A 24,720-nucleotide genomic window follows, 5' to 3' on the forward strand; every position below is an offset into this window, starting at 1 on the left:
GTATTCGGGTCTTCAGTGAGCAAAGATAACAAGGAAAAATAATATAAATAAATTTAAAACAATTATAATATAAAGTCATGAATTGTATGAAACAACTGTATGAAAATTATATAAAAAAATCAAAATACCTAATGAAGAGAATAGCGTAGAGATCGCGAAACAAAAGTTGTCATGAAATTAATATGTATGTTAAGCTGAAAGTAGCCCCTTTCTCATGATTAAAGCCACACGGAGGGAATTTTCTCTTAAAGTTTACCCTGAAAATCGTATAATCGTGGAACAACGTGGCATTTTGAAGAACTTTATAAGAGTTTTTTTTAAGTGTATCATACATCACACTAGTAAAATGTATGCTAATTATAATTGCTAGTGAAATGCATGATAAAATTTAAAAACTCATAAAATTATTTTAAATGCCGTGTTGTCCAACGATTACAATATTTTCAGGATAAATTTTAAAGGAAAATTCTCTCCGTGCAGCGGGACACTATTTTTCCTACCGTATTGCTTACGAGAACCAATAAGGATGCAGAGTTTTAGATGAGGTGACTTAAGGCTAAATCCCGATTGGCTCTGCCGTTGGCTTAACTCTCGTGAGTCTCCATAAAAAAAAATAGGTATCTGCGTATCATGTATAGGTGTTGCGATCGCAAGGCCAATCTTGAGTGAGTTACGCAACTCGTTACGTTCGTACCGAGTCGCTTGAACGCAAAGCAAATGTACAACCGCTCAACAATAACACATTGTTACCGTAATATAATAGAAGCAGAAATATACGACGTAAATCCCCTTTCTACTGAAAGATTAACGCGCGGTAGGCCCGCATTAAAAGCCGAGGTACATCAGGCAGAAAAGCGTCGAGTGGATCTCTCTCCCGGGCGAGATACACTTCGCTTTAAACACACGTCTAATCTCTCGGGCCGCTCGTCGCGATTCCGCGCGGGTAATACCCCGGAAGAAGCTGAAGAATCCACGCGATCAGAACGGAGCACGCGCCGCTTCTATATCGAGTTACTTTCTTCCAGCCAAGGACTCCCCTCGTGAACTCGTTGACGCCGAGGAATCGTTTACCTTCGCTTTAGCGACGTTATTCCTTAGTCCTCGCCAGGAATGCGCAAGCAGCGTCGATCAACACAGCTCGCCATCCACGGTTCTTCGTGATCCTCTCCACCTTTTACCGTCATCTCGTCTACCTTAGTCGTCGCGCGGCATCTGGTCGGCAAGATGCACTCCCTGCCCCCGCATCCGCGCTCACCCCCTTCGCCGCCACGCTTGATTGAATATTCCACTCGACGCTTTATCAGGCAGACGCCCGTTGAATATCAATACACCGTGGCGCAGCAATTCCGGCAGTTTGATATCTGCCACCACGGTCTCGGCGCGATGATCGCACCGAGTCGGCTATTAGCCGCGTTATTTCACGAGGAATCTTGCGAATCTCAATGGGGAATCCGTGCACACGTTGCAGCGACATACGTTGCTCCAGCCTGGAATTCAAACACCGAAAACGCTGATATTCCCGGAATGATTTTGATATGATAAGTTCAACGTAACACATAAATCGCGCTGCCCTAAACGCGCGGGACCATAATAAGTTATCTCGCTGATTGCGAATACCAACGTTACCGTCGTGATTCGCGATAGATGCGGAATTTCTCCGCGGGGCGAATCTTACGCCCGTCGTACCCGGGGCTCGTAACCCCTGTTTCGTAATTTCAACTTTTACCCGCGGAACTTAACGGGAAGACGGAAAATTCGAGCAGAGATACTTGACGGAAGAAAAACAATTCCCGGATGCGCCTTGAGAGGCAGGTAGGAAACTTTTCGCATCATTCGCCATATCCGTGATTCAGCGCGTTGCAGCCGCGGAAATGAGTTCGCGGCGGGCGGCTTATAAAGAGAAATTCCTCGCTAGCGCCGAGTTATAATTCGACCCTCGCTGTGTAATTTTCGTTTGTGTGTGTGCCATGGCCGCAAATCGCGACCCCGCCGCGTCGTCCCACGATCTGACGACTCGATAGGATTGTGGCGTTCGCAGCCCGCGGCGACTTACGTGCGGACACGCGTGTTTTATTACACCGAAGCGTCGCAATGCGCTTTTCCTCGTTACAATTTGATGCCTCGATTGTATTGGGAGATAGCGCGCAACAATGCGAGAGTGGAAACGATACCCATCATTACGGGCGAGGAGATGCAAGTCGAAGCGAGAACGGGACAAAAGGGAGAGGCGGGATTCGCCGATGCCTGTAATGCACTATCGTTCGTTATCGGCAATCATGTGTTGCAACGATCATCCAATGATGTCATACCGAAAATATGAAAACTCCGAGATCTCCGCGGCGACGCAATCCATACCGCACGTATTGCATGTTTCATTGTATCCGAGATAAATCCGCTTTAAACACGCGCGCGTATTCTGTCATATGCTACAGTTCGTTTAGAGGCTCGACGGCGCGTGCGGTGAAATATGCATGGGAGATTATTGAACGTTGTCAGAAACGGAAGCGCCGAATTTTGATCCGAGTAAAATTGCCCCCGAATAATTCTTCCGCGCTGAAATCGCGGGGGAGAAAAGAGATTACGCCGTAATGCTGCGTATTATGCAAAAAATTCGGCTATTATTAATTTATGCGGCGGGGAAATATTTAATATTAGTTCGTTTCATAAAAATTCCCTCATTATTATTTTTCGTAAATCGTGAATTTATATTACAATTTTTTTTCGGCTAAGAGCCTCCTTCCCTTCGATGTATGGGTCTCTGCCGATTAATGTGAATAGCCGCTGCGCCTGCGTCTTATACGCAAATAATTTCCTAATCGGCGTTTCGAAAAATTGGGCGCAAAAAAAACAGAACAGCCGACACTGCGTAGCGGAAAAAACCGCGAGCGCAAGTGAATATTACACGGAGAGAAACGCAGCGTCGCTTCCGTGTATGGAAAATTGTAAATGAAAGCGCTCTTTGATCCAGCAATCTAAACGATAACGAACTTCGATCTGCAGTGTTTCGAGTACGTCGTTAAGCGCAGGTCCTTCAAACAGGGACGTGCTCCCGTTAGTTTTGCGCTACTGACACCGCCGGGTGCCCGTGTGTGTTATTTTTTTCCCCAGAAGAGCCGTACACATCCGGCCGTAGCGGCCGTTGACGAAACAATTGCCGCGAAAAATCGAAAAAAATTTTTGGCGCCCGTGAAAAATCCTACGCGGGGGGCACGTAGCCATGCGTGCGCACGCATTCGCAAACTGGTTCGCGAACGGTGAATATCTTGCACAAAGCGCAAATACAGCCGCGCGGCGAGCAATCCGGTATAAACGCCCCGGTATAGCTCTTTGATGCTGGGTTCAGTGATCACCCTCCCAAACACGCCCCCGTAGTATTCGTATTACGATTCAACTTCACCCCAGATTCCCACCGAATGTATATAAACTTTAATAGCCTGTTAAACGTAAATTAGAATGTAGCCACGCGTTGAAATTCGCTCGCGAATACCGCGAGCGGTATCCCTTATCGCGCGCGCGCGCGCGCGGCGCGCGCACGCCCGGTGACGTAAAAACGTGCACGTACGAGATGGACCATAAATTGATTATATACTTTATATAATAATCCGAGCTACGTGGCGACGTATACGCGGTGTACTGTAACGACGAATCGGAATCGGGGCGTTTACGGTACGGCGTATCGCGAACGCGACGAATAAGTATTCGCATGATTCGTACACTGAGAGAATTTTCTCTTCAAAATTTCTTCCTGAAAATCACGTAATCATGGGACAACATGAGTGTTGGTCTACAACCTTGCTTTAAGTAAGCTGTGAGCCTTAAGCCGTAAGAAATTAACCAATCACAGGTGAGAGCGAGGGGAATAAATGCCTGTGATTGGTTAATTTTTTACGGCTTAAGGCTTACAGCTTACTTAAAGCAAGGTTGTAGGCCAACACTGACGTTTCCAAAAATTTTATTAGAGTTTTTGGAAACTTTGCCGTACATTTTACTGATAATTATACATTTTACTAGTAGAATGCATGCAAAATTCTTCGGGATGCCATGTTGTCCCCACGATTACAAGATTTTTAGGGTAAATTTTAAAAGAAAATTCTCCCCGTGTATTACTAAAAAAAATATTTTACGCGGATAGATTTCTAGGTGTCGCAACAAAAATATATCGCTATTTTGTATCTATTAGAAAATTGTTTGTAGCCTGCAAAATTTTTAACGGTAACATTCTAGTAATACTTTCGGGAAAGTTTAGGTTTCACAACTAAATATTGATCATTCACATTGGATAAAAATGAATGTCAGTACCATAGAGCTCGTACAATCTTTGTAAGGAATATAACTGTTTTATGTACGACAATCAAACGTTATAATGGATGGGTCACAGAAAGACTTTCTTCCTAACATGCGCTAACAGTTAGGATGGAAATTCTGTTTCTGTTATTTAAATCGATTAAATACAAAGCATATGCGAGCTCGTAGTATTGGCTATTCATTTGTGTATCTCAGTTATTTTTTAGTACCTAGAAACTTGTTGCTGCAGTTGCAATATCATTATTTTTTTGAGTGTAACGATACAGGAGAAGAAACCGGGAAAATAGAAAAATATATATTACACAGGAATATTAAGGGCGGAATACCAACAGACTTCTTGCATAATACGCGGCGAGACGCGAGGTGTAAGGCGATGCGCGCTCGCGAGTCAGTATTTTATTCAGGAGAGCTCGTTTGCGAGAATACTAAACGCTCGGGCATTGATACACGGAAGAATTATTACTGAATTTATGAGCGGCGCATTCGGATCCTTCGCAGCGAAAAAAAAAACAGGAAGAAGGGAGCGATAAAAACGCCCGCCTGATCGTCGCGCGAGCGTATACTAATGGGTTTTCGATAACCAATTCGGATAATCGGGGCGCGCTGAAAAATGGAACGGAACCTTCGATTAAACCCAATAATTACAAAGTCCCTTATACAAGCATTACGCTCACCGTTACACGGCCGGCGCACTGGCGGCGCGCCATAAATGCGCCCGGTCTTTGATGCAGCGGTCAGCGGTCCTCCAAAACGGCCGCGTTGCAACCCCCTTCGTGGTCGTGGCCTCGACGTAGCCGGCACCTAACACCCGATCATCGCCCTTCGAATTCCCTTACACGCTGGTCGGTTTTATATACCGGCGACGAGCTTATAAACCCGAGCTCTTGGCAACGCCGGTCACTCTCTTTCTCTCTTTTGGGCTCTCGACTCACGTTCACCGTCTCTCCGCTGGCGCATCTTTGGTACCCAAATAACGTTTTCCCCTTCGGCGGAGCAATCCGATGAAACATGCCCGCCAGGAGCGATAATGAACCGCGATACTCGAGCCAGCCATCAAAACAGGCTTCGCCGGCGGGGCTGGAAATCCGTTCGAAATAGCACGCGCGGATCACTCTGGAGTCAGGTAATTTTCTGGAGTGCGCCCCGCACGCGTCGTAATGTAATAAGCGCAAAGGGGAGACGAATCTGCTTATTTGCGAAAAATGAATTTACCCGCGTTACTCGTGCCATGCCGGTAGAGAGAATAAGAGAAGCGGGACGTTCAGAGCTGAGATCCTCTCGTTGTCTGATGTTCCGACCGGCTAGTAGGAAAATATCCCTCTCTCTCTCTCTTTCTCTCATTTGCGTGAAAGTGCCGCCTCGTCAAAGTGCATAAATTCGCGTGATTGCGCGCCCAGGTCGATGTAACGGTCTTCCGCACGTACGGCGTGCCGATTTTATTTAGGAATGCTCTTTCCTCTTTCGAATCCGTTTCAATTTTGCTGACGGACACTCCCTCCGGTATAACGTATTTGGTCGAACGAAAAGCGCGTTACCTATTCAACGTAATGAATAAAACTCCATGGTCGGCTAATGGAACGAAATGGAATGTATACGCGCTGTCATAATTATTCCAGAAATCTTTTTAATACGGTGCGCTACCTCGTTTTTCGAGAGCTGCGTCTACAGTCCGTACGTGAAACGCTCTAACGTTAAATTATATTCGTTCCCGTCTCCTGGCCATCGAAAATGCCATCTTCTCTAATTAATTGTTAAATTCGTATCGATACTGTTTCATTTATTACATATTTTGTTGTCTAAATAAAGTTATAAGTACTCTGGCTTTTTGTAAAACGAGTGCGCATTCATGTTATTCTCTTTTTTCGCGAATGCTCACATTTGCAGCGCTCTTTAACGTGCTTCAATAAATGCGTCTCGTTTTACGTGCCGGTCTGCGTACGCGCATAGAATTTTTTCTTAAAGTTTATCCTGAAAATCACGCAATCGTGGAACAACATGGCATTTCGAACAATTTTATGTGAGAGTTGTTTGAAATTTTACTATACATTCTCCTATAAGAATACAATTTCAAAAAACTTTCATAAAATTCTTCGAAATACCACGTTGTCCCACGATTTTCAGGATAAATTTTAAAAGAAATTTCTCTCCGTGTAGTTTATGTTGGCAGCAACATTTCTACACGCAGAGAATTTTCTCTTAAAGTTTACCTTAAAAATCATGTTGTCTCGAGACAACATGGAATTTTGAAGAACTGTACGGAAGTTTTTTTGAAATTTTACCATACATTTTACTAGTAAAATGTACACTAATGTGAGTATAATTACTCGTAAAATGTATGGTAAAATTCCAAAAAATTCTTACACAAAATTCTTCGAAATGCCACGTTGTCCCACGATTTTCAGGATCAATTTTAAAAGAAAATTCTCTCCGTGTAGTTTATGTTGGCAGCAACAATTCTACACGCAGAGAATTTTCTCTTAAAGTTTACCCTGAAAATCATGTTATCTCGAGACAACATGGCATTTTGAAGAATTGTATGGGAGTTCCTTGCAATTTTACCATACATTTTACTAGGAAAATGTACACTAACTACAAGTACAATTACTCGTAAAATGTATGGTAAAATGTGAAAAAAAGTCACAGAAAATTCTTCGAAATGCCACGTAGTCTCACGATTACATGATTTTCAGGGTAAGTTTTAAGAAGATTTTCTCTCCGCGTGTGAACCATTGCTGTCTATTCACGCATGCATGCGTTAGAACTATATTATATCCTCTCCAGTGACTTTGGACGTAAAGCACGAAAAGCTCAAACGAGTTTTATGGCGACCTATCTTCATGCACCACCTACGCGCCCACCGCGCGCAAGGTAGCATCGACATGTCGATACTACCTGCTGTTACTATCGAATCTCTCGCGTCTTCCCGCCGCACGGTATATCGCTCCCGGCTGCCACTGCCGCGAGATAAACCTCTGGAAATTGGATTTACATGACGCGGATTAGGATAACCGAATCTGATAGGCCGACTCTCTCCCTGTCTGCCGCATCATTGGAAATGTATTCCGGGTTCTCCGGCGCGGCCGCACTATCGAACGTGTAAAATACGAAAACGAGAAGATACAGACGTCGCGGAGGAATTCGCCGGCGCTTTATTATCTCGCGCGTCTGCGCGGAGCTAATAGCGTTATAGTGAATCAAGATTCCGTAGATTTTGTACCGCAGATACGCGACCGCGGTCGAAAATCGCAGGTCCCATTGTTTTCCGATTACATCGGTATATCATTGTTCAGTTTCCTAAAATTTCTCGTTTTTTTCCCCTCTCTGAACCTCGCACTGAAACTGCGTTACGCGAACGTCGAATAACATGAGACGTTTCGCTGAGGCATAAAGATTTTTGTAGGGAAAACTGTATCCTTATTATTAGATACATTCGCCCAAAGCGACTACAACGGCAACTTGCTTTATCGCTCGCAAACTCGGTAACTCGGTAATTCCCTAACTTTTATAGGGCCGACGCTCGCAAGCTGTTACATGTGGCTGCGCCGCGCCGTGTTCCTTGACAATCAACTTTATCGCGATATGACATTATCCCCCGTTGCAATTCCGGGGCGGAATACGGGCGCACACAGGATTCCTCGACAAATTACTCGGGTCCGCCAAGACTCGGCGTAAGCCGAGACGGCGGAAAGGCATCCGCGGGCGTGCTTGCAGCGGCAACCGGAGTCCAGCGTCCACTTAAGAACCACCCCCGGGAATTATTCAACATTAATCGAAACTTACGGAATTCCAGATTATCCATCGCGTCGCCGCCGCCGCCGCCGCCGCCGTCGTTGCCGGATATTCGGAATTTCAAATGGACCGTGACTTACGAATATTCAACAGGCACTTGGCGCACTCGACGCGAAAGCACTCGCATGCGATACCGTTTAGACAATCGCGCTGCGCCTCCGGACACCGGCATTTACGTCGCGGAATCCGATTTCGTGCGCGCGGATACTCTTGGCGAAGAAAAACGGATCGGCACTCTTACTTCCCGCCACGTTCACGAGCAGCGGATTACGATTCGCGCGTCGGCGCGAAAAATGATATTTTTGCGTCGACTGTTGTGGCAAGATAATGAAAGAAATAAGCAACGCGAGGGTAAGAAAGAGCGAAAGTACATTGTATGGATGCAATCTCGATACACTTGCGTTAACAAAAAAGCTCGCGCGACCGCGGATAATACCGCGGATAATAGTTGATTTATGGTCAGATCATATACTCCATCGAACTTTAGGGACACATTAAACTTTTATAACGTTCTCAAAAGTATAACGGCCTTTCGTGATGCTACCGTGCGCGCGCGCGAGAACGATCCGCACTCTACTTTGTCGGTAAATCTTCTTCGAGCGGTGAGGTTTTCGAGTCGAGGCTCTATCCATCAACGTCGCGCGGTGCACACGGCATCCATTTTACCTAATATCCACTGGCGTAATCCGTTTTATTTCATATCAGCCCGAGCTACCCGCTTAACCGTAGCAGAAATCATTTTTTCCCCCCTCGCGAGGCGACTGCGACGCGGTCGCAGTTAATCACACAAATTCGACGATCAATATATGAATCGATCGCGGGTGGGCGCGGATTTTACGGCGCGATCTCCATCGACCCCAATTTTGCTGCTCGGGGAGCAGCGAGTAAGGGCCCGGCATTCCGTGACGACGAAATTCCTTTCCTGTCAGGTCGTCGTCCGTGAATTTACGACCACGAAAAGTAGTCAGCCCTGAAAAATGCTATCCGCGGTCAAAAATTTACGGGCATGCGATGCGGTTGTTCAGGAGGTGAAAAAGCAGCCCGGAGAGGCGGAATAGGAATTTTGCCGTTGCGAAATATGTGTACTGCGCTTCCCCTTTCACGCCGACGAGACACTCACGCGCGTAATACGTATGATAAATTTCTCCGGAGCCGGCTTATTCACTGTGTGCAATCCGTACCGTCACCCAGGTTATTTATTAATAAACAATTCTTTCGATCAACTGCAGCTACGTTACTGAACGCGTAGCACAACTGCTCGCGTACACGGAGACAATTTTTCCTTAAAGTTTGTCCTGGAAATCATGTAATCGTGGGACAACACGATATCTCGAAGAATTTTACAAGTCTTTTGAAAGTTTACCATACATTCTACTAGTAATTATACTCGGTATACATTTTATTAGTAAAATGTATGGTAAGATTTCAAAAAAACTCTCATACAGTTCTTCAAAGTGCCACTTGTGCCACTTGTCCTACGATTACATGACTTCCAAGGTAAATTTTAAGAGAAAACTCTTTGTCCTGAAGATCATGTAATCGTGGGACAACACGGCATCTCGAAGGATTTTATGAGAGTTTTTTCAAATTGTATCATACATTCTACTAGTAATTATACTTGGCATACATTTTACTAGTAGAATGTATAGTAAAATTTCAAGAAGCTCTCATAAAGGTCTTCAAAATGCTATGTTGTCCCACGATTACGTGATTTTCAGAGTAAATTGTAAGAGAAAATTCTCTCGCAGACAGAATTTTTTGAGAGTTTGGCCTTGGGGGAGATTTTTTTCTTAAAGTTTATCCTGAAGTTTGTACATTTTACTAGTAGAATGTATGGTAAAGTTTCAGGAAACTTTGATAAAGGTCTTCAAAATGCCATGTTATCCCACGATTACGTGATTTTCAGGGTAAATTTTAAGAGAAAATTCTCCCCGTGTACAGTTTCACATATTCATTCACGCTCAGAATAATTGCAACAACGCCGAGTGATTTTCAATGTGTTTCTTCGGTTTACAGGTGTTTTCGCAAATCGACATACTCTTTAGTATTGGCGGCAAGTACTACATAGGCGAGCCCATCACCTACACGTACATGGAAGACAAGATCTTCGAGACTTCTCGGAACATCACGATCAAGCTTCATCACCGAGTTGGAAAATTCGTTAAGCTGAGGCTCCATTTCTCGGATCGGTGGATCATGGTCAGCGAAGTAACCTTCGATTCTGGTGAGACAATTAATTGTGAAATATATATTGCTCGTTTTTCATAAAAATACCAGTACACGGCACCTTTCCCTGCAGGTCTTTGCGATAAACGTATTCGAAACAGCCACGGTTATTAAACAATTTCTCATCGGTTGTGGAATCTTTGTTTTTACAAGAGTTTAATTTCAATATTGAAGAGGATTAATATTACATAGAGAAAGATGAAACTTTTCTCTTAAAAAAAAAACAACAATTCTCCCTCGCTGTCTCTAAATACAAGAAAACCTTTTTAAAGGGGCGATAATTTTCCGTCTTTCTAGTTTTAAGGAAGAAATAATAACGTCTAATGAAATCGTCAAAACGTAAGACGCGTACCAATTTAGAAAATTGTGCATTACCTTTGAGCGCAAAGTCAGCAAAAACGAGCCAAGTTTGCCCTTAAGGAATTTATGAAACTTTATTTCCGCAGTCCGCTCACGCGCGCCAACGTTTGATACAAACGTACAGTTTAAATTCAATGTTTCGAAATCTCCATAATCGTGATCGGGGCAACTAGGGCAATAGAAATTTATTCGTTCGATGTTTCACGAGCGCGCGGGGGAGGAAGAATGACCGAGTCAAAAAGAGACGCCGCGACCCGTCATTTAATTTCACTGAATCTATCATCTCTCGTCCGTCCGTGCCGTGACAGCTCCCAGCAGGACGTGCCGGTCGAAATTCCGGAATACATTAAAACCCTCGAACGAGGATATATTTCCACGCGCTGATCCGCGCGCTATAACGGACGAAAAACAATGGCCGGGGGGGAAAAAAGGGCCGCGGGACGTCGCATCGCCGCGCGGGCGGAAATTCTAGGGACGAAAATTTCTGCTCGTGACGCGAAATCGTTTCGTGATACAAGCCTTCACCGTAGTCGGGAAGGGACGGCCGATGTGGAATGTATTTCTCTTTGCGATTCTGCCATTTCATTCCAATTCGGCACAGCCGAACCACCGTAACCCTCTCCCCTCTCCGTCTTTGCTGCCTCGCTTCGCTACCGATTGCCGCCCCCTCCCCCTGTCAATCATCGAAAAAATAAATCTCCAAGTTGATTTAAACCGATACGTGCGGTAATTGACAATGGCTTATCGTATATCTGCCAGGCAGCGATTTCAAAGCGGACGGTGCTCTTTCGGGGGTGGAGAGAGAGCACGCGAGCGAGAGGAGGAGAGAGTGAAGCGTGCAAATAATCTATATCGTGCCTCCTTACGCGGCGTCTCTCCGGTTTTGACATGGTGCGTACGGAAAAATCGACCGTGATTCGATTTGTCGTTCGCTTGATAGAAATCGACTTCCCTACTCCTCCTCCTCCTCGCGATCGGCTTCCGAATGGGGGAGAGGAGGAAATGCCGCGCGTGAACGTTAGACAGAGGGACGGCGCTTTATCAGAGTAGATATAAATCGCAGGATATGTTTCCATATCGAGTGCGCGCGATTCTGCGAAAGCGACTTTCGCCTCGTTCCACCGTTCTCGCATTCCGTCTGATTTAACACGGATTCGATAGGAATCGCATCTTACGAGGAGTTCATTCGCATTTACAGCGCGACTGCCGAATAAAAAGGACTTATAATCAGGATGTGGAGTAGCAGGAGTGCGGGGGACGACAAATCCTAAATTGCGCCACGTAGAGATCGCGTAGCAGCCGTCTGTTTGCGCAATAATGTCAGCATTGTGGAACAACATCGCAAAACCATCGCGTGTAACAATGCATATATAATACGTCGCTCATTGTCCCAAACGATCTCAAAGTGAAATTCTGGGGCAGCTTGAATAATAGAACCGCGGGAGTGAAACTGTTAAAACAAGGCAATCGGGTCATGATATTTCTACCTTTGAAATAATTGAATATGAGCGAACTGCGCACTCGGTATCAATTTACATATCACTTACATTCGCCAATTGAGAAGTCGCAAAATGTAAAAGAAAATAATATCCACTGCTGGGTCACCAAGCAATTACGCCGCGAAACCGCCAACTCATCCCCTGTCCCTTCGAGTCTCTCGGTCACAAGGCACTTTTTGTGAAAAAAGCAAAGTCTCCCCGCGAACGAACGGAACAAACGGCCGCGACTAAAAGTCCGCATTTACCAGTCATATTTATAACCCCGCTGAAAAACTCTATCGAAATCAATCTAGAAAGACACGGTTCAATAAATGAAACTTAAAGCTCGATTTGATATTCGATACATTCGCGATCCAATTTAGCAATTCAGGTGAAATTTATTCCGCGAGCGTGAATTTTATTCCGCGCGGCTCGGCATCCGATTCTTGAGACAATCTCGGTACGTGTATATAAATAGTTTTGAACCCTACGAATCAATGATCAATACGCTCTCGATGTATGTTTCTCATCACATTAACTTATATATATGTGATATTCTATGCGTAGCGTTTTTGGTCTTATACACTTGCTCCAATCTTCATTTTACAGAGGAAAGTCCTCTATCATGAGACAGCAGATTTTCAACACCCAAATTTAATTACAAATCTTGTTTTCGCAACGATTACACAATCTGACAATGAATTTTCCACTAAACAGGTTTCGCTCCAAGGGTAATAAATTCATGGTGGAATTAACTGACGATGCCTATTAATTGAACAGAAACCCCGCTATTAGGATCCTATCTCATAATACGGGGACTTTCCTCTACCTAATTTCTGCAGGTAGGCTTTGTAGCGACAACTTCTGTCGGTGCCACACCTTTCGCTTGCGATCTCTCAATCGTTACGTACCCTTTCACTGTATCTAATTTTGCGGCAACAAATTCAATTACAATCAATTAAAATGCAATTCAATTCAATAAATAGTGCAGTAGCGTAAATTGTCGTACTAAAACGATATAGATGTGATAAATATACGTGGAAAAATTGCCAAAGCGCCGTTCGCTGAATCCGATTTGTAAAAACGCATTGCCGAAGCACCGTTTGTCGAATCTGATCTATAAAAACGCGTACCTACGGTAATTCTACGAGCGATGCCGCGTATTATGATACATAGAAAACGCGCGCGGCGGAAACGCGACACAAAGCTGGGAGATCGCGATCATCCCTCATCCTTTTAAGTCACCCCTCAATTTCCCCTGACAAAAGAAGGGCTTTTGCGCGGAAACGCACGGGAAGCTTTCGCGCAGGTGAGCAAGTCATCGAACGGCAATGACGGTACGAAATTTTCGACGCGAAAATCCGATACATCGTTCGTGACAGGGGTAACTTTAACGGCTTTTATATCGCCGAAAACCTCCATTTATGACCGGCCACTAATGACACGGAGCTCGCCTTTTCCGTCCCATTCGCGCGTGGAATTCTCTGGTCTGGGAAAAAAAAGACAGTCAGCAACCCATTTTGGGGCCCACAATTAGTAATGGAATTATTTGGATTGTTCGTAACTCTTTTACGAATTTTACCCCGCGTAACTAAAAATCGCAATTAGCTATTCTATATCGATGTCCAAGAATCTCTTAATTAGTTCTGTCGATATTCAGTGACGCGAAGATAATTTTTACTTAAGAGGCGCTAACCGAAATGTTAAGTTGCTTAACTACAAAGAAAAGGTCAAAATTTTTCCCAGCATAGAGTGTTACGAACAATCCAAATGATTCGATTACTAATTATGAGCCCCGAGATGGGTTGCTCACTGCGTGACTGTGTGTATGGACAACGTAACGACAATGTGCGAGCTTGATCTAATCCATTTTAAACGGTCCACCAAGTCCGCGGAACTTTTACTCTGTTGGGGAAAAAGATTTTGCTCTAGAATAAATTACGAATAATGTGATTGCGAGGGCAAGAAATCCAGATTGATACAACCGTCGAAAGAAGATGCTTTTCTTCGCCTGTCTGAGTCTTCCCGAAATAAGAGCGCTCGTTAATCAGGAGAATTCTACTCGCACGTAATATATATTTATACTATATATAAATAATATGTCTAAAGAGATTGCGTACTAATGGCATTTTTCGAGCGGAAGTAAAATTAACCGAGGGAGAGAAGGTGACTAAAATTCAGAAATTCTGAGGAAACCGTAATCTTCGCATTGTAATGAGAAATTACGCGACGAACTAATGGGAGATAAGAACATCCCCGCTCTTATTCAAGGTATTTACGTACAAAGGGTCGTTTGTCGAGGGGACTTAGCGACGTAGCGACGAGATCATAAAGCGGGCACGAAACTCTTTGCCCGTTTCCTTCTGCTCCGCACTCTTTTTCCACGTCAAAGGATATATGCAAAAATGCATGCCAGACGACGCTTTCGCGGGCGCATAAAATGCATTGCAAATCGCAATAAGAACAACGAGGTTAACATGCAAAATGCCATTCGGCAGTTGCCGGCGCGGTCATTACGATAATTTAATTATCGATCGATCCTAGAGACGCGCGTGTTAGACTACTGTACACCGCGTTGTTTGCCTACAACAGAAATCGCTTTATAATTAAGAAGAAACTTGCCGAGACCGCCGTGCGGGAAACAAATAAATAACGCAAGCTCGTCGCGATAACGAACAGACGGACAATCAATATTAATTTAGTTACACTTCGCAATCGCGAATTGTCATCGACTGTGCTTGATAGCAATAAATCTCGTGTATCTATAAACACAAAGGAAACAGGAATCACCCCCCCCCCTCGCTCTCTCTTCAATTGATGTTCCGTTACAATACTGTTGTACTCATGCACCCTCGTCTTAAGATCTAATTAGTACTTTCACATCCTAGTAGGGTGTTGTAATTAGTCAATTGTAATCTGCAACATCTTCCTGTACATTATCTTTGTTCTTATATTCCATACATTTTTCTACATCCCAATTTTTTATTATACTTTTTTCTACATTCAAATTGTTGATTATACAAAAGTTCTTTCTCGCTCGTAATTAGTTTTTCTGTGTAGCTCGTAACGCTTTAGCTGACTTGTTCCAGAGCGTTTAATAAATAAAGATTCGATTCTATTTTCTCTTTTTCTCTCGCTCGACATTTAATAGTGGACACGCAAATACAATATTCTGGAATTATGGTTGTAATTGAAAGCCGAATTATCGATAATGATCGAGGAACGTCCGGCTACAAACAACATCCGTTGTTCAAAGTATCGGTTGACAACAGCCTCGGAAGAAGCGGAGTTTCACGGAAGAAACTCGTACGCTTCCGACGGGATGTACTCATAGATAACTATGAGCTATTACTCGATAATGATGCAACTAGGCAGCTTCCACGAGAGAGCATCCCGCTCTCGTTGAAGATATTCGCGTATAGAGGGTTGTTTGTCAAGCGGATTTGCCAACAAGATCACATAAACCGAGCGAGGGAATCTGAAACTCTTTGCCCCTGGTACATTCATAATGTTCGTGCGCCTTGCGCGTTACAATATGCCATCGAAATATGCGTCTTTCAGAGCGGGTTGCTGTATATAGATGAATAGCATTGATGTCACGAGAAGAATATTGCACAAAATTCGTTAATTAATGTAAGAATCGAGCAAGTTCTTTACCGAGAGAAGAGCAAACTTGCATAGTTGCTAACAACGTGATTACAATCTCAGGAACTTTTGTAAACATTACATTTTACATATGACATCTTGATGCTGTTGTAGCGTTAAAACGATTTTTTTCGTGGTTTTGCAACGCCGCAAAATATCCAGATTATTGGTTTCCTTGGAGATTCGATATTCTAATGTAATTTCTATTTTTCCGAGCTACAGCTTTAAAGATTTACGGAATCGATGCATCTCACGAGTTCGGCGAGTCGCCGATTCTGCGCGTTCGATGCGGCGATCCATCGTAATCGCGCCTCGTTCAATCTTCGTTTCAACAGTTTGCTCGTGGTATCTTTGTTAGACGACAACCGTGGACCACCCTCGGAGCCAGCCTCGTTCGTTGGATAATTTCGTGCGAATCCCCCCCCCCCCCTCTCTTTCTCTCTCGTGTACGCAGCGTGAAATCGCATGTGCGTCGAATCGCCCCGTTCATTTATGAAAAGGACGTAGCTCGGAAAGAGCTGGGCTGCGGGACAGACAGGGTCGGGCGGGAGGCAGCGGAAGACGAAGAAAAATGATACAGGCTAACGACACATCCCACGAGTATGACCGCCCCGTGACGGATGTTTGCAAATTACGACTCGTGTCCGCGAGGGAGGAAATCATATTCCTGGGTGGGATTTCGAGTTCCCTTGTGGAGATTTTCACAAGGTCGGAAGGGAAGGGTTCCGGTAGCATGTCATTATGATATTTCAAACGAATGCCCGCAGCACGGCTGCGAAACGACATTACGAAAGATGTAGGGTGTACCGTAATGCTATATCCGTTTCTCGTACGAGAATGACGAGACTTTTCCGTGATTACCCTGATATCGCAATTTCTTCCGCGTTGAAACGTGCATGCAGCATCGTGGTTGACATCATGACGCACTTTGATCACGTAAGCAGCAACGGCTAAGCGTGAGCAATTGTATTAATATTCCTTACACGCATTTGAAGCGACATTTTTCCCCCGACAATTCCAAATACAGAATAATATAAAATATTTCCCGAGATGTTAGATTACATAAAAAAAAATTACATTACACTACAATTATCAAGTAAATCGTGTTTTCCCGTCAATTCGTGGGAAGGGGAGAAATGTGTTTCAACCTGCAAATATTTTATGCCACGAGCATCTGATGAATGACCCTCTTTACGGAAGAGTCAACGAGGACTTTCAAATCGGATCCGCGATCCACGAGACTTATAGATATTCACGCGGCCGTCGCGCCCGACACAAAAGGAACTCGTTAAAAGTTTATCGACCATCGTTCGTATATTTTCTCGCAATTTACCGGCGAGTGATATATATATCGTCCGATTCCGCTCTGAGAAAGATAGATAATGGATGCATCTCCGGATGCAGTCGGAGGAGAGAAGATAATGGATGCACCTCCCGCGGCCTCTTCCTCTTCGCACAGGTCCTGCAAGGATTTCCAACCCCATCGCCAACCCGCCCCTCCCTCCCTCTTTCTCTCTCTCTCTCTCTAATGTCGACAGACATAATTGGACAAAGAAATACGAGGAGACTGGCCATGGATTTCCGTGGAGCCAAAGTCACCGTTTCCTTTTCTCCTTCTTTCCTCTCCCTCCCGTGCGCGCCACGTCGTTTTCCGCTTCCTCCGTCCCGATTATTCAGCCCGTTGTAAAAATGATTCACCGCTAACGATCGTTCATACCGGAGGTTTCTTAAATATTCTAAATATCATGTCCCCTCTGTCCCGATATATCACGGGCTCTTACGTCCCGCGTTTCGTTGCTCGGAGCGTTATATCGGGGGGGGGGGGGGTAACTCTCCCTCATCCGGCTAACTTAAAGCGCTCTCCTCCAGGTAGTCGATTATTAATTGACAAAGGCAGGAGCGACGCGAAAAATGTACTTAAACTTGGCTCGTTAATATTATCCTCATGGACTGCGCCGTTCTCCGCGTAAAGGGCCGCGGCGCTCCTGGCGAAGTTAATTTATCCTTATCGGACGGGGATTATTACCGCGTAATTATTCGGCGTTCTTGTGCGGCTTTGTAGACCAAAGTACCGTGGCAACCGATAACGACCAGCCGAGCGCGGAGCCGACCGTGCTTATTTTTAAACAGACGAATCATTGCAACCATCCGGCTTATCGATCGCGCTGTTTATCGGAAAACAACATTGGGGAGAGGGGGGGGGGCTGTTTTCAATCCTTTAACGCGCAATATCCAGTTTCCACGTCCGCTCTTATTTCATTTTATTGTTCTCGAATATATTAGCTACGCTTATCTAATTCCTAAAATGTTACCTCTCGATTTACGCTTTCACGAATATATCCTCACACTCTCCGCGTGCGGAGGAAACGCTGTCGCGGCAGTAGATATCGCGCGACTTTAAGGATTATCTCGTGAACGGCGAGTTTCGAAAATATTGACCTACTGACAATCGCCATATCGTGCCGCGCGTTATTTAACCAATCGTCACGCGTGCCCACGCGGCGGCGGCCGAAAAACAATGCTCTGACCAACGCGGTTATCCGATGCCGGAGGAATAAAATATAAAGCGGAGCCAGAGGCACGAGCGAACGTAAAGCGGCGGCCGATTGCCGCTGACATCTGACGTGATCGAAACACCGACGGTGATCTCGCTGGACAATCGAGCTTGTCCCACGAGATCGTCGCGCCGCGATTAAGGTCTCCGGAATCCGGAACGAGGTCACGAGCGGAGTCGAGCTTCGCCGCTGCGGCTCCATTTTGAACGGTGAATCAACGGGGTTAAAACAGCAGCGGAGCGATGCCGGCGGCATGGCGCGGCATGGCGCGGCATAGCCGAGGCTTACCGGCCACGAGATCAAGACGCGCATTAGTTGCGTTTGACGTTGCAGCGTCAGCTGCGTCTGCGTAGCTTCGCGTCGCACCGCGCGCATTTGCACGTGCACCGCGTCGTCGTCGACGTCCATGTCCTGTCATCGTCGAATCCCCACGCTCGGCTAAGCTGCGAGGCAAAAGAGACGCGAACGCGCGTGCGATGCCGACGACGACAAAGTCGGCCTCGGATTTTCCCTGCCCCTCTACCCTTGTTCAATTTTCTATTCTCGTTAGGAAAACATGAAAAGAAAGAAAATCAATTTTGTCGCGTATTCTTGGACGATATTTTTGTGCGCAAGATTCGCGTAATTTGCCGATCCACACCTGTCGCAATCGGCTAACATCCTAAAAGCCGAATCAGACCAGCAATCATCGACTCGGACTAGACTGGGACTGGCGATTGTCTTTCAGACAATGAGAGTCGATTAAATCGTTGGCTGTTTCGCTCTCATTGGCTAGAAGACAATCGTCAATCGCCAATTCCGATCCAATCCGAGTCGGCAATCCCTAGTCCTATTCGGCCTTAAGCCAATCATAAATCTGGTCAAATACAATCTCCAAGTAGTATAAAAATGCATCTCTCTCTCTCTCTCTTTCTCTTTTTATATAAAACTTTTGGTTTGTTTTGTTTTGTTGATGGATTAATCGCGAGACGACATGATGCTATAATTAAACGGATAGTCGATATCGTGCGAGCTTTTACAACATGCTTTGAAAAATATTTATTCGAGGTAAAACAGCACGCTTATCGGATGATTCGATGCAAAATTTCGTCTGATTTTTTTCATTTTTTCCCCATTCCAAACGTAACGGAAAACTAATCGCAAATTATCTCCTCGACATGTCGAGGTGAATTTGTAAAATTACACGTATTTCTGTCTCTTTTCTGACAATCAATTTGAAAGTGCAATTTTTCCGGTATCTTAAATGCCTTTCCTCATATTCAAAATTTGTAAACGAAAGTAAATTAGTAACAGGCTTTCTTAAATCAATGGTAAAATAAATGTTTTAGACAATATAATATTATATTTTGTTATATTATATATTCGATGCGACATTATGTTTTACAAATATCAATTGTCAATGTACGATATCGTAGTGATGCTTGTTTAAAATTTTTACTAATTTTGCGAAGAGAATGTTGATATTCCACAAATACGAGCGCTATAAAATACCTTTATTCGCGACTGAAAAATCTTTGCCGAGTGCGGCACACATGTGGAGATATTCCGTCGCAGGACGAATTTCCCTGGGATAAGCTTCCTCATTCGCATAAGTGCACACACCGGGAGATCCGCAGGGGTGATCATTCCATACCATTTTATCTCCACCGCTAGCAATTCGTCAGCGTTTTAAACGCGAGTCTCGCCATCATCGATATCGCGACCGCGCGCGGTCAGTTTTGCGAGATCGCGCGGGGCGATGTCTCGACACCGGCGCGGCGCAGCCTCCCCTTTCCAATTCGTACCCGCACGACCACCTGCCGGTCTGCGAAGAATGTTTAATATCAGATTTCATGCGGGATCGCGTCGGGAACGGGGGGCCTTTCGTCGGGGGCCGCCGTGAATGACGCCCGACCAGCCATATCAAACGCGACGACGGCTTTGTTTCCGTCCGGCGTAAATCCCGCCGGGAATTCCGCGACGGAATACCGCACGCGCGAAGATTCCCGAGGTTGCGAGCCCAGGAACGAGGGCTCCTGCGGCGTGGTTTCTCCTTTCGGACCTCCCCGTCATCTCCCTTCGCGCTCCTGCGCTCGCCCTGGCCGCCTCGGATCGCGCCGACGACAAAGCGCGCGTCGGGATTGCATCCGAAGAAATTTATATTCCTGCGCTGGATATCTCAGGATGACTCTCGCGGAAAATCCGGGGACCAGCGAGTTACGCTTCTTTCTCGAGAGCTCTTTCTCTCTCTCGCTCTCTCGTTCCTTTCCCCTCGCGAAAATAAGTACGCGTACGCCGCGTGCGTCGCGTTTTTCTTAAATTAGAATCTTGCCGCGACGCGACGCGAACGTTCCAACGTTCCTGCAGGAAGTCTTTGCGGGTTGTCGAAAGTATGTTTAATATAATGAAAATAATATCCAAACGGTAACGCTGGGTATCCTGAAATTACGGTGACGTGCCTCAAAAACGAATTCGAAATTTCTGGGGAATTGAAAGTATGCCGGCGCTCTTTTAATACAGCGACGTCGAATCGCAGCGATCATGACGGAAATATTTCAAACGGACGTCATTTTAATGTTGGAAATTATGATAAAATTTTATTCTTTAAATTCAATTGATAAAACGGGGATTAATGAAATATTACTTCGATATTTATAATCGCTGAAATATTTAACGTTGAAAGATGAGAAAGCTGTGGCGATAATGGCTTTCCGTCATATTTCTATCGAGGTTGAAATCGACTCCAAGTTACATAAATCGCCAATAAAATGAGTATCGATAGTTACGAGCTTATTAGTCGATTAAGCAAGCACCGCCGGCGGCAGAATTTAATTTCTCCTCGCACACGGCGTACATCCGTCTGGAATTATTTGTTAAATGAATTGTTAGTTGTTGCCAATTAAAAGATGCCAATTACCGTTGTTTATAGAATATTAAATTATTTGATAACTGAAACACGCACCATCGGCAGAGTTGCTGAAACTACCGAGCGTTTATAGTATGCTTTATTTGATTTACTAATATGCGCAAAACGCGTTCGCGACATAAAAATGTATAGCGGTGGAATCCGCGATTACGATAACGCGTTTAATTCATCAATTTAATGAATTGCTCCCTGCAATACGCGCAATTTGCAAGGGACACATAGTGAAAAAAACTCTAGGAAATAGCGGGGTTAGAAGGATAATCCGACCCAATCTTGCAGAAATTGCATCAAAACGAAGTTATTTCACTGCGCGTAAAACGACGAAATGGAGTTTTCGTAGCGCGCTGCCGCGTAAAAAATTCGCGCAAGAACATGCTGGGGAATTCCGCATGCGAATGCTACACAAAAAGGCTTCAACGGCGAACTAGGAGAGGCTACGCCGTGAATCCGTGCACGTTGCTCCCGCGTGCGTAATTCTTTTTCGTTTCTTCCTGCGTATGTTATTTCTTGTTCTGTCGGCCGAGCTGAGTGAAGTGCAACGACAGAAAACGGGGTGACACCGTAAACGCAGGCACCCCGTGACGAAAATGGGATTTCAAAATCCTAGGCGTATCGAGCGCGCTAATAATTCAAATGCACCGCTCGGCTAGACGCGTGCTAGAGGGAATTACCTTGGCGTTCGGCGTCCAAGTGTTAATCCTGCGAAAGTGAAAATTCGAGACGGACGGAGAGCGCAAGTAGTGAAACGTAGAGGCAAGTCCCCTATTATGAGATATACTTCTGATTTAGCAGACAGCCTGCTATCTCATATTAGAAGCAATAGGGGACTTTCTTCTCGTATATGAGCGTGTGCCATCGATGCATCTTTCCCATGAAAAATAATCCTTATCTGACGTATTTGTCTCATATCTCTCTCTCTCTCTCCCTCTCTCTCTCCCTCTCTTTCTCTCTCGCTCGCTCTCTCTCTCTCTCTCGCTCTCTCCTCGTAATTATGGCAAGATGAAACGTAATCCCCCTGCTACCGCGACGAGAGAACGGGAAAGCGTATCGTATCGTTTTTCGTTAAAGCGCATTATTAAACACCATGAGAGTGACGCGTATAATTACGCTCTGAAAGAACAAACAGCGGGGGGTTTAATTACGCAATTTTTGCGCACAAAACAGCCCATCGACAAAAGCGTAATATAATATGTTTACACGCTGAAAGCTCCGCCGGTCTCTTTCATGCGATATCGCGATGATAATAAATGGGGAACGTTATCTCTCGCGCGTTTACGAGAGAAGTAAACCAAACGACCCTCCCCGTAACGAACCTCCGTGTATCCTCGCAGCAACATCCTTAGTGAAGTCGTATGTCAAAGCGCATATAGGTTAATTATACGCTCTACATGCGCTCTTTACATACGCTTTCTCTCTCACGCACCTATATCTATCTCGCGCGCATACGTTTTGTAATCCTCAGTCCTCAAAGGCGGATCTTTGCGCACCTTATGCACGATTAGCTTAATCTCCGCGCGTATATTAGACGCACCCTTCTGTGAGCGATCCTCCTTAATGCTCGTGCTATGCACACAACGGAGTTCAAGTCAACGATACCCGGCTCCGCGTTAAATGGCGAAAAAACAAACTTTTCTAATAATATCCCCTTAAAGACTTCAGGAAGCGTTTCAATAATAATGACATGATGCAGCGCAACAACAAACATAATAATACCAGATAATAATATCAACGTAACAACAGAGATAATAGCATTGAATATAACAACAATGGCAGTTATTAATTGCAATCGTACTGGCATAATAATTACGAATGATACCACAAAGCATTATAGTGTATCACGTTTCACTGTACGCTACACTGGATATCTATATCGTTTAGCGCGTTTAGAAAATCATGTGTTACGAAATCAAGAATTCAAATGTATAGAAATGTACATGTTATATATTCAAATAACGTGATAAATATACTTGAAGGATTCGTGACAATAACATTTTTTTAAGGCTAAAAGTAACAATAAGTATAATCACTAGTGAAACGTACGGGAAATTTTCAAAAACTCTCATAAAGTTGTTCAAACTACCATGTCTCACGATTACATAATTTTCAGGGTAAATTTTAAGAGAAAATTCTCTCCGTGTACGCTTATTATTTCAGATTCATTTTCTTGAATGCAAAGGAAACGATATTGGATAGAAAATAACATGTTTTCAAATCGAAGTTTACAATGATTAAAATGATTTTATCGTCAAAATAATTATATATATATTCACAAAGTGACAATTATAGAACTTAAATAAGACTGTAATATTGATCAAGTGTAAGATTATTAAATGCTTCTAAAAAGATTACAGATTGTTGCGTATAAAACAATGAACGCGTTAATTTGAGTATATAAGAGTTGATCCGACACTTTTTTTTTCTGTATACATATATGCGTGATATAGTTGAAGGATCCTGAGGGGAAACTGATAAATTTTCCTTCTCCAATATAGATATAGCACACGGCAACTTCACGCCCGAGGAAGCCCCGACCACCGAATCACCTATCCAGAGCGACGTCTTCATCGAGAAGAACGGCGCCGCCGAGGGCGAGCTTCCGGTTTCGACGGCGAAACACGACGACCCCACGTACATGGCGATCGTGATCGGCGTGCTGACCGCCGTAATACTTTCGCTCGCCGTCGCGATATTTCTGATTGTTTCGCGACACAGGCAACGCAAGTGCTTCGCCAGTCCTATGACCGGCAAAGCTCCCTCGCATTTAGGATCCACCTGCGCCACCGTCGAGAAAGGCGCGGCTCTGATGGCGTACACCTTGGAGGACGATGAAAGGTACAATCGATTACTCGCTGAAAAGTAAAAGAAAACGAAATTGCGGAAAAACAATGCGATCCTAGACAATGTCGGAAAAACCCGGGATGCAATTTCTTCGAGGCGCTCCCTCCCTCCCCCCCTCTCTCTCTCGTACATAAAATTAATAAAACTTTTTACAATTAAAATACGCGAATTGTAGAAAAGTAAAATAAAATCGCACGAGTTTGAAAGCAATATTTGTAAATTAATCAGCTCTCGGCCGTAAAATCTAGTACTTGGAATAGTGTTTCCCAGTAAACACCAACTAACAGTCACAAATCATCGATATTATAATTTTCGACAATGTTACTGTTATGTACAACATGTGTTACGTTACATTTATATTGTCGATTGGGAAATTGCATCATTAATGTTATGTAACTGTTAGTTGGTGTTTACCGGGTTATTACTTTACGACCGGTGCTCTTATTTATTGCGTGACGTCTGGATTAATTTGATTTGATTAATTTAATTATCGCAAGGCTCGAGTATTGTGGAGCCATGCGAATACTCGCTTTTGCATTTCGCGAAGCGTGTTTAACGATAATACACGAGCGCCGTACGAGGCCCCCGTGCTCTCCTCATTTCTTCCAAGTTTGTGTGT

At 44.4% G+C, this 24,720-nt stretch overlaps 1 protein-coding gene across 1 annotated transcript in view; it reads left to right on the plus strand.

Annotated features, from left to right (window-relative positions):
* Positions 1–24,720, plus strand: part of LOC105565027 (epithelial discoidin domain-containing receptor 1-like) — a 168,342-nt gene that overhangs the window by 118,287 nt on the left and 25,335 nt on the right. Inside the window, exons 7-8 of the mRNA XM_012017844.1 lie at positions 10,111–10,318; positions 23,756–24,095. Of these exons, the coding sequence (XP_011873234.1) occupies positions 10,111–10,318; positions 23,756–24,095 (548 nt within the window). The remainder of the gene's footprint in view (positions 1–10,110; positions 10,319–23,755; positions 24,096–24,720) is intronic.

The sequence above is a fragment of the Vollenhovia emeryi genome, unplaced genomic scaffold, assembly GCF_000949405.1.
Source record: "Vollenhovia emeryi isolate VEMERY1.0 unplaced genomic scaffold, V.emery_V1.0 DF939156.1, whole genome shotgun sequence".
NCBI classification, from domain to species: Eukaryota; Metazoa; Arthropoda; class Insecta; order Hymenoptera; family Formicidae; genus Vollenhovia; species Vollenhovia emeryi.